The sequence below is a fragment of the Pterocles gutturalis genome, unplaced genomic scaffold (genome assembly GCF_000699245.1).
Source record: "Pterocles gutturalis isolate BGI_N339 unplaced genomic scaffold, ASM69924v1 scaffold38890, whole genome shotgun sequence".
NCBI classification, from domain to species: domain Eukaryota; kingdom Metazoa; phylum Chordata; class Aves; order Pterocliformes; family Pteroclidae; genus Pterocles; species Pterocles gutturalis.
Genome location: NW_010144874.1, coordinates 1 through 10,201, shown reverse-complemented (window position 1 = coordinate 10,201; position 10,201 = coordinate 1). Strand labels below are relative to the sequence as shown.

Sequence of the window (10,201 nt, the reverse complement as noted above, 5' to 3'; positions counted from 1 at the left end):
CTGCTGAAAAATCCCCTGCTTAGTTCCGGTTGAAAGAACAGTCCGGCCTCATTCTCATCATGAGATAGCATAAAAAAAGCTCTCCGTAAAGATACTATGAACTTACTGTACGCAAATGCCATCATCACAATGCCCAGGGGAGGAGAGGGGACAGGACAAGGAACTGCAGTTCTATTTATTATCCAGCTGTACTTACAGATTTAAAAATGCGTCCTTAGACATGGAGCTCCCTTCTGCTCTGTTCAAATCCAGAAAATAACACGGCACTACTGCGTATTTTCACAAAAGGAGAATTGGTTCATCATCCACATAAGCTTTTCACCAAAATATAAATTTATTTTAAATATATTTTCAGTACCCTATATGCTGACGTGTAACATTTACCATATACAAGCATCCTAAAACCCGAGACGGTCAGAAGTTACACCAGTGGGACAAGGGCTGCTCCCATCTACTGAATACAGCAAAGGAATTTGGTCATGCTACAGTTTAAGTTCACTTTTTTTTTTTTTTTTTTTTTTTTTTTTTTTTCGGAAAGGGGGGGAATTTTTTTTTGCGGAAGGCGGGGAAAGCAGCTAGTAAAAACAAAACAAAACAAAACAAGGGGCATGAGCAGATGGAGGGGAAACCTTCCTGTATCAGCACCTACCTGTGACCATGCTGTTCTGATTGCTGTTCCTTGGATTGGAACTTCCATCCAATGTTGCAGTCAGACTAAAAGATGACAACAATCAACTGCTATCAGAAAAAAAACCACAAACTTGAACTAAAGTTTTGGGGGTGAGATAAAGAGTTCCCACTTCCTTGCCTACCCCTGCAACCTTAACCTCTTCTTCACAGTTACACTGCAGGAACTTCCAGTGTAAAAAGTTTAATGTGAATAAAAATCACTCCGCTGTACCTGATTTACACTGCGTTTTGGCTGCTTTGTTTAAATTTGCCAGTGCTCCACAAAAGATCCTCTGTTTTCTTCAACTCCCAGCACGTGGGAAACCTTACAGGGGTGCTGTGCCAACAGCAAACCCCCCAGTAGAGGATAGCTGGAAAAAAAGCCACATTTCAGATGCTCAGGCAATTTTGGCAAAAAAAAGCAGAGGAGAAAGCAAAGGGTTCCTGCTTTTTTAGCGTTCTCCAGGGAGCAGGCCAGCCCTTTAGTTCCTGATTGCGCTCTAAAGACGCATTAATGTCATTGTGGATAATAGCAACTAACCACAGAGCCCAGCCGGAGGATGTTAATGTATCCCGAGCCTTGGTCGTGCTGCTTTTATGGTGTTGCTGCAGAGAAGTTTCCATTACTAACCTTGCTCTGTTGGACTTGTTAATTATGGAGCGATACAGGGCAACAGTACAGAACTAAAAGCAGGAAAGAGATTTTTAAAGAGCTGGGGAGCCTAAAATACAAATTCACTGAGCCTGAAACTTCAGCTTCGTTTGGAAAACTCCGATCGAAAGTCCCACAGCAACATTAGCTTGAGAGGGGAGGAAGAGAAAAACTGTATGTAACCCAGTTCCTGGTTCTTTATGTCAAGTACGATGGTGCTGCCTTCAGTTCCCAAAAGCAGTTGTTCTGAAGACTCCTAACAATCTCTGGATAAATCCCAGAGGCAACAAACTGATGGTAGCAGGGAAAAGGAAGCTGAGATTTTGCTGTTCAAGGATAGAAACATTTTCAAAGCATCTCTAGTATCACAGGGGCATTAAAATTCCTCGCTCTGCTCACCAACGGGGCCACTCTGCCGCCTTGCAGCTAGCAGAAATGATTTCTCCTAAAACGCAGCTGTAAGGAGGGCACGACTAAATTATTCAGAGCGTGGCTGCTGTCATACTAAAACAATTTCAGTCCAACATTGAAGCTGACCATATCGCCTCTTCCAAAAAGGCTTGCTCTTTTTTTTTTTTCCCTGCAAATCAATCTTTTCCCCATGCTGGGCAACACAAATTCTCAAGGATGAACTCCAACCACATGAGCACAGAGCTTCACTGAGCCTCATTTCCCCTATTTCTCAACAAACAATTAGGAGTTTGGCTGACTTTTTTGCTGCTGCAGCTAGCCCGCTTCCAGAACAGCCAGCCTCTGAGCCTTGCCGTGGGCCAGCGCTGCAGCTTTCCTAGCTATGACACAGAAGTTTAGGCTTAAAAATAGGTTGGATTGAAGAAAATCAAAAAATGTGTATTCTTTTGTGGACAACACACATGCTGCCAGCCCAGCGCGGGAGGTTTTGGCCATCCATCCTCCACCAGGCTGTGTGCTGACGGAGCTGTTGCCTCAAGACAGAACAGCTCAGCTTTGTCAGGCAGCTCCCCCGTGTTTCACACCTGGCACCGCTCAGGAAAGCCTGGGCTTTAAGGTACCTCCCGTGCCCTGTGACCGTGACACTGCCCTGCTCAGGAGTAGCTGATCCCAGCTGTTCCCGCTTCCTTTCTTCATCCTTGAGAGAGCATTTACAAAGCCTGGCCCTTGGGAAACGGGGAGTGACAAGCCCCAGTTTCCCAGTAAGCCAGGCTATGCTAGTCCTGAGCCTGGCTTACTGCTCTGCGCTTGCCCTGGCAAGGTGTGCTGCCTTCACCCCCTCTCCGTATTACCACCAACCTTACTGCAGCCCGTGCAGGGCTTCCTCAGCCGCTTATGAGTTCAGCCACTGAATCTGATCCTTTGGGATCCTCTTGGATCCACTGGGATTGATCCTCTTTGGGGTCCAGGATGCTAAGTCCCTGCTGCTGGCTTTTGTAAACATGCTGGGTGCCTCAGCACCCTCCTGGAGGACTTACATTCAGACAGTGAAGACATCCAACCCTGTGGAAAGATGGATCTCCATCCTCCCGTCTCTTGTGACCGCGCTAACAGTAGCTACAAAGAAACCTCTTCCAACTCCTGCAACAACTCCTGAGGACAAGGTAGAGACCACGCGCTAAAGTCATTAACAGAAAACAGCTGCATCTAGACTAACTGACAGTGGGGTGAAGCCCCTGCGGGCTGGGGGAGAGGGCAGGTCCCTTCCCACAGGTCAGCAGGCAGCTCTGTCCCGAGCAGAGTCCCTCCTAGTCCGCTGCCTGCCGGCTCCTGCGCTTTTCTTTCCTCTGTTCCTCGGGTCCCGTTGGTGCTGAGGTCTCCTCGGGGCTTGTTTCTGAGCCCCGTTCTGGTTCCAGAGGCAGCGAGGGAGGCTTTGCAAGTGGAGCTGATGCTCCGGCACCTGGGAGGAGAACACAGTTGTGGTTACTGTACAACTCCGCGTGTTTTCTCTGTTCTTTCTGCCCTTCCAGGCAGCATGGAGATGCAGAACAATCACAGCTATTAATTACTCTCAGGTTTCTTCTGTCTAGCGTTAGCTTAGCAATAGCACTCAACTCTTTTGTGAGTTATCCAGTCTCAGGGAGAGTTTCCAGGCAGCTGAAGGAGCTACTTACAGAATAAAATAAAAATAGGACACTTCCCTGCTGAAGTCGTTTCTACACTTCGATTTAGGCTGACAACAGATGTTATGAACCAGCTCCCTTCTCTGATATGGATGATAAAGTCCTTTAGGTAAACCCCAGACTCCTGTATGTTTTATTTTTCAGCTAAGTCTTCCCTTCATGGAAAGCTTTTTCCATGAGAAATGGAACAGGTCCTAAGGGGTGCCAAAGCCAGAGGCCTGGATTGCACAACCTCTCTCCTGGCTCAGTCCCCAGGAACCAAGACTAAGAGGGACAGAAAATCACCACCATGAGCAGTATCTTTAGCACAGAAGCCGAGGGGTGAGGGGAGGTCAGACGATGAACGGGGGCTCAGGAGACGCTCCTGCACAGCCCCAGCAAGAAGCAGCACGTACAGCTGCAAGGGAGGGAGCTGGCTGGACAGTTTCAGAGCAGTCCAGTTTCAGTTATTTTTGTCACAGAAATTATAAAAAGCTTCAGAAAAAACGCTTCAGAAAATTGTCCATCATTTCCCTTCCCTCCAGCAGCCTGTCTTCCTCTGCATGGGGATGACAGCTCCTGGGCTCTTCCAAAGGAAGACGAGGTCTGGTTCTGAAACACCTCCTTCCTGAAGCAAGATCTCAATTCCAGGCTCATGGTGTTCTTGCCCAGTGGGGCTCGAATAGGAAAGGAAACTTTACTGGCTTTCCACACCCCTGCAAAGGCAGGATACTATAAAGCACCACAGAGAGCATCCTCCTTCCACACCTCCTTAACTCAGAAAATTGAGAAAGCTGTTACCAAATCTTGACAGCACTAAGCCCGTCAATACCTTCCTAAACACATCCCCTAACTCTACTCAAAGCGAGATTTCTCTTCTTTCACTCTCCCGTCCCACAGCTCTACTTTAAAGAGAAGGAAAAGAGAAGCACCTGAGGGTAGCTGCATGGTTTTCCCGTACCCCGCAGCGGAGGACATGGCTTGACCCAGGGCCTGGTTAGAGCCCAAAGGCTGCTGAGTGCTGGAGGACTTCCCTGACGGAGCAGCTCGCTGCTTGGATTTCGACTCTTTAGAAGGTTTACTCCAGACCAGGCTCTCCCCGACCTGCAGGGCAGCTCCCATCTTTTGGGCAACCTCCACCATCTTCTCAAGCAACAAAAAGAGGAGATTCTTGTAAACAGGAATACTTCAGACAACAGTAAAGTCAAAACAACATACACACAAAAAAAACCGAGAGCTGTGCAGAGCTGGCTACTGCCTCGGTGCTTGAGGGAAACATCTCCACTAATTCATTCCCTTAATTAAGAGGGAATCTTCTCTTGCTGTGTATTGATTGAAGAACTGGGCTTCAAAGAGCAGAAACGAAGCAAGCAGCTCTCAGCAGGCAACCGCTCTACTCGGAAAAATCGCATAAGCAGAATTTCTTACTAATAATTGGACTCCAAAGTGAAATTTCCTCCTCGTTTGTTGCCAGCCTTAGCGTGGCTGACAACCGTTGGGTACATACCTCAGGGTCAAAGTCAAGAGTAGCGCTCTCCTTGGCCGCAGTGACCTTCCTTTCCATCTCCTGGTACTGGCAGAGGGCTCCTTTCTTGTCGCCCTGGTTGTAGAGCAGGATGGCATAGTTCAGGTTGACGAGGGGGTTGCACCTGCAGCAGAAACACAGGATGCACCGCATTCACCGGGGGAACACTTATCCTGACTTGAATTAACGCTAAGACGTGCCCAAGCAGCAAAGCTGGAGACACCTTCCCACCTGGCAGCCAGCAGTGCCCACGACTGCAGAAACAACTCTGCTGATCGCCTCACCCCTGCAAGGCTGTTCTCTGCACTTTGCTCTTGGGGACCATCTCAGGACTGGCTTTAGGAAGCAGCTGGCGTCCCAGCCCCTTGCTCCTGGGGCAGGCAGAGCAGTGACGGGGCTTTTCTGGGAGAGCTGGTCTGCTCTGGCTCAAACTCTCGCGGCTCTCCCAGTTTGTAGGAGAGCAGCTTGTCGGGGGATGGGGCAGCAGAACAGACTCGTGCTTATTCGTTTTGTTTTACAAGCTGACATGCTGCAGAACATGCTGTTTACATTTCATCTCCCCACCTCTTCTCTCTCATTCACCCAGGAAAACCATCCACAATCGTATGTCCTGGGACAGAGAAAGCGGGCGGCAGCTATTAACGAAGGACTCGGAGAGGAGCCCAGTGCTGCAGAGAACAGCGCACAGCCCTGCCTCCCTTCCTGAACTCCATATGGAGATTTCCAAAAGGCAGAATTGCTCCATATATTCTCATTTTGCACTAGGATACTTTAACCCCAACCAGCACCTCTTCTTCTGGCATAGCCAGGAGCCTGAGCAAACTAAACCAGTGAAGTGAAGCTCTCAGTAGACATGATCCTTCCTTAACTGCCTGATGAGCCACGCTTAACAAACTGCCCTGACCATCCTTCAGCGGCCTCAATTTCACCCTTATTTTGGAGAAAATAAGGTCTGTGAGAGGTGCTTTGTACAGTTTGCTGAACAAATGTGAGCGAGGGACTGGTGCCCTCTCCTGGAGCCTGGCTGGGATAACTGGAGCCTGGCTGGGATAACTGGAGCCATCCCAGGACTCCGGCACCCACGCCTGGGGGCCAAACCAGGTTGAGCATCTTTTGGGAAAAGTGCAGAAGGGAAGGCTTCTGTTCAATAAATAGAAAGTGTCATCTGCAGGCCATGCCTACCCATCCTTGGTAAGTTATATGACAGCGCTGTGAGAAGAAGACTATGAGAAGAAATCTCTTAGCATTTATAACTGTTGGTGTTCCTTTAACGGGGACACAGGAACACTGATTCTGCCACAAAAAAAAAAAAAAAAAAAAAAAAAAACACCAAAAAAACCCCCAAACCAAACCAACCCTGCTTACTGTCTTTGCCAAAGCAAAGAAAGAAATGCATGAAAAAATAAATATTGAAATGCCATCTCTTCAGGGGAGAAAAACAGCCAAAAAAGAAAAAGCAAAAAACCAAACCCACAGAATAAAACACTGCAAACAGAGATCAGACAGATCGAGAAACCAGCCAGTATTAAAATTAATTGAACCTTATCAAGCTAGTTTGCCTTCAAGAGCTGAGAAGCAATATGACAGAAAAATCAATAGCTAAATAACCACAGACAGAAAGGACAGCTATGGGCTAGAGCCAGTGCTAACAAAACACCTTTCTAAAAGATTGTTCCAAGATGCTTTCCATTCCAGACCCCGGCAGGGCACCTAGGCCAAATATCACAGCACCGCTATAAAAGTATTTATGGCAACGGAAACAAACACAGCCAGCCTCGCTCCAGCCAAACAGCTCGGCAAAGAGGGCCTGTGGGGACATGGATTCAGCCACACAATAACTGTCTAGAAGGTTCAGCATGTCAGCTGAACAAGCCTGACAAAGTCTGGCTTTTCCTCCCAGCAGTCCCTGGCCGGTGGCATTCATTTTTGCTTTGATGAGATTTTCCCAGGAAGACTATATAGCCGTAGCATCAGAATAGTGCCAGGTATTTAGGCAAAGCTGGAGAGCTAAATTTCTCTCGCTTCTCTTTGATCAAAGCACGCAAATTCATGAGTAAGCAGTCTGAGCAATCTGTAAGGTCCTGTACTGCCCTGCTAGGCGTGGAAGGCTGATGAGGAAAGTCAGGCAAAGGAGTTGGGCTGGACTTAGTGCTGTTGGTCGGAAGGACAGATGCCTGACGGCAGAACACTCTCGCGCAGCAATGCATTTATAAATCTTTGACCATAGTTTGCACAGGTTCGATTCCTCTAAGGAGGCTGAAGAGACCTACTGATGTCTGAAACAGAGGTAGAAGCAATATTTAAACCTTCGTTGTAATTCTGTTGATGCATAAGCATGAAGAACTTCAGTGCAGGCTGTGCCAGGGTAACCAATGCACCAGCTGTCCTGCGTGCAAGCCGTGTAACTCCCAGTTAACGTCTGAGAGCGTTTACAGCACCTCTCCACAAAGAGAGCTGTGCTACAGCATCAGATGCTATTTTTTGAAACTTGCTGCCTTTTATAATGGGTTTAGGAACTTCCAAAATTCCCCAAATTAAGCCTGGCCAGTGCACTTAGGTTAGAGAGGACAGAGGGACCAGCAGCTTCTTGTGCCACCTTGCGGTGGCCACTGCAGATGGAAACGGGCTTTGCCACTGCTCTGTCACCAGCATACACTCTGTATGCTGCAAGGATGCAAATATTCAGGGCAAAAAGGTGAGAAGAATCACCATCCCATCACCTACTTGTTAAAAACTGAAAAGGGAAAAAGAAAAGAAAAGCAGACGCACGGAGCCAAAGCTATTCATGAAGTCGAGACAAATGTGTTTTTCTGACTGAGACGAGGTTTCATTTGCAAGGTTCATTTGAACACTTCTGAAACCAAGTGCTCTGATTTTAAGAGCCAGATTGCAAACACAGACCTTGTGAATAAAACGGAGGAGAAGGGGCCACACTGCAGCCCTTTTATACGCTTTATACTAGCTCCTTGCCCACATTCTCCCAGTTAAATTCTTCCCCCTGCCCGGTTCAGTCTCATTGCTCTGCACAGTGCTCAAACTTTGGCTTACAAAATATTCTGGGGTGACTGGCTTTCTTCTATCGAACCTGCTCTGCTGTGCATAAATATTCACTGGAAGGTGGCCTGGAATCCAAAGTCATCACCACTGACTCACTTAACTAAACAGCAAAATAAAAACCAGCCTTGGGTTGGACTGAAACAAAATTTCCCTTTCATTTTTCAGAGCTGACCTGAATTTTTAAAAAAGGGGGAAAAAAAGGTGGTTTTAAAACAGTGACTTGCACAACTGCAGGAATAAAAATATTTCCCTATCTCAAACGATTTAGGGTCAAAGTAGACAGAGGGACAAAGCACGCAAAGAAAACCAGGTGAGGGAGGCAAAGCAAGGTGGTCAAACAACTGACAGCCACGATTGAAACTTACTTGTCCAGTGCCACAGCTTGCTCATAGGAACGTTTTGCATTCTCAATGTCTTCCAGGTTTGTCAGAGCAACTGTACCGAAGCAAAACGTACACGTATAAGTTGATGCTTCGCAAGGACTTATTTTTAGGACAATTCAGAATGTAAAATTGTAATTTTTTTTTTAATCATTGTAAAATAAAGCGGTGCTAGCAGGGTTGTCTGGGCTGCTGCCAGGATTAACCCTGGTAATGTCACTTCTGACAAATACCGGTCTCGCTTGATCCCCAAAACTGTGCTGGAAATCCACACCCACTCCTCAGGCAACCCAAACCCAAACTCTAATGTGTAGAAAGCCTTTCCTAATGTTTAATCTGGATCTGGCTGCAATTTAACTTTCCTATTTACCGCAGAGAGAGAACAGACTATCCAGACTTTATATCTGTCCCTGACCTACTGGAGAACAGCTTCTTAGTACAGTCTTTACCCAGTGTACTTCAGCCCCAATCTTCCATCTCTACAACGTCACATCCCCTAAGCTGGGCATCCTCTGGAGCTGGCTAGCGGAGCGCTGCGTACCTGCGAGGAGCATATACAGCTCTCCCATCTTGGGCTGGAAGCTGATGGCGGCGCTGAGGAAGTGGAAAGCGGACGCATACTGCTGCATGGTGAGGTGGACCAACCCCAAATTGTACAAGATCTTCCAGTCAAAGGGAGCCAAGTAGTTTGCCCGCTTCAGGCAGCTGATAGCCTTAAAAAAAAAAAAAAAAAAAAAAAAAAGGTGTACCGCAGCCCACCCAGAACAGCCCTCCTGGCTGTGCCGCCAGTGGAACCTTGTTCTTGCACAAAGCTGAAAAAAAGGAAAGGAAACCAGCTACTTACTGCTACGTATTTCTTCTTCCCAAAGAAGCACATCCCAATGTTGTTCCACAGCGGGGGGCTTTCCGGCGCAGTGCTGGCTACCGCCTTGTATTTGGAGAGGGCAACGTCGAAATCTCCGTGGGCCTGCATCATGCTGCCAGCCGCCAAGGTGGCCTTGGAGAGAAGACAAGTGACCAGCTGAGGAACTGCGTGTCTCCAAATACAGCAAGAAGACAACAAAATTAATAAACTAAAACCATCTCAAGAGCAACCATTTAACTTTTCCAGGTGTTTTCTTCTAGGGGCTGCCAAGACCAAGAGTGGAAGCAGAGGGGGACTCCAGAATCTCCCGACATATAGGAGAAGACAGGGTAAAGGAGGGACTCAAGTCTGCTTCTTCCTGCACCATCTCGATCGTAACTGCCTCGGAAATATTGCAATGTGACAAGTGTTTAGGGTGTGTTCCGGGGTGACAATAGTATCTTCTAGAGTCTGAGCCTCTGAGAAGATCTAGATTTCTATCTAGACAGAAACAGTTCTGGTGTAAGTTAACTGGAGAGGAAAACATAGGCAAGCAAGACAGATGCAGCCAAGCGAGCCTCATTCACACTGCGTGATACTGCAAATTAACGGAAATATGCACGGGGAAAAAAAAGGCAAGTGATTCCAACACACTATATTTAAACCACACTAGTTAATCCTGTACAATATTTCACAGTGACAGTAACATTTTTAAGTGTAAAGGTGTTTTCACAAAAACGCTCAGCTTACATTCACATACCATTTGTCAATCACACATTTTGATACTCTGCATCATTAACATTGTACAGGAGGAAAAAGAGGCAGAGAGAAATGAAGCACCGTGCCTAAAAAGGGAAGCGGTTTCACAATCAGGAATGAAACCTAGATGCCAAGCTCAGCCTTCCAGACCAGAGACAAGGAAAAGTCACTTTTGTATACAACAGACAGAGTTATTAGCAGATGGGATAATAATATAATTGATATTATTATTATTATACATTA

General features: G+C 47.0%; 1 protein-coding gene across 1 annotated transcript; it reads right to left on the bottom strand.

The window, feature by feature from the left end:
• Window positions 1-3,039: 3,039 nt before the first annotated feature.
• Window positions 3,040-9,352, bottom strand: BBS4 (Bardet-Biedl syndrome 4; the record flags this gene model as incomplete). Its single annotated transcript, XM_010085220.1, has 6 exons — window positions 3,040-3,191; window positions 4,326-4,536; window positions 4,901-5,042; window positions 8,341-8,410; window positions 8,897-9,068; window positions 9,200-9,352. Coding segments are annotated over 6 exons (900 nt in total), but the record flags the coding sequence as incomplete, so codon positions are not given.
• Between the last annotated feature and the right edge of the window lie 849 nt (window positions 9,353-10,201).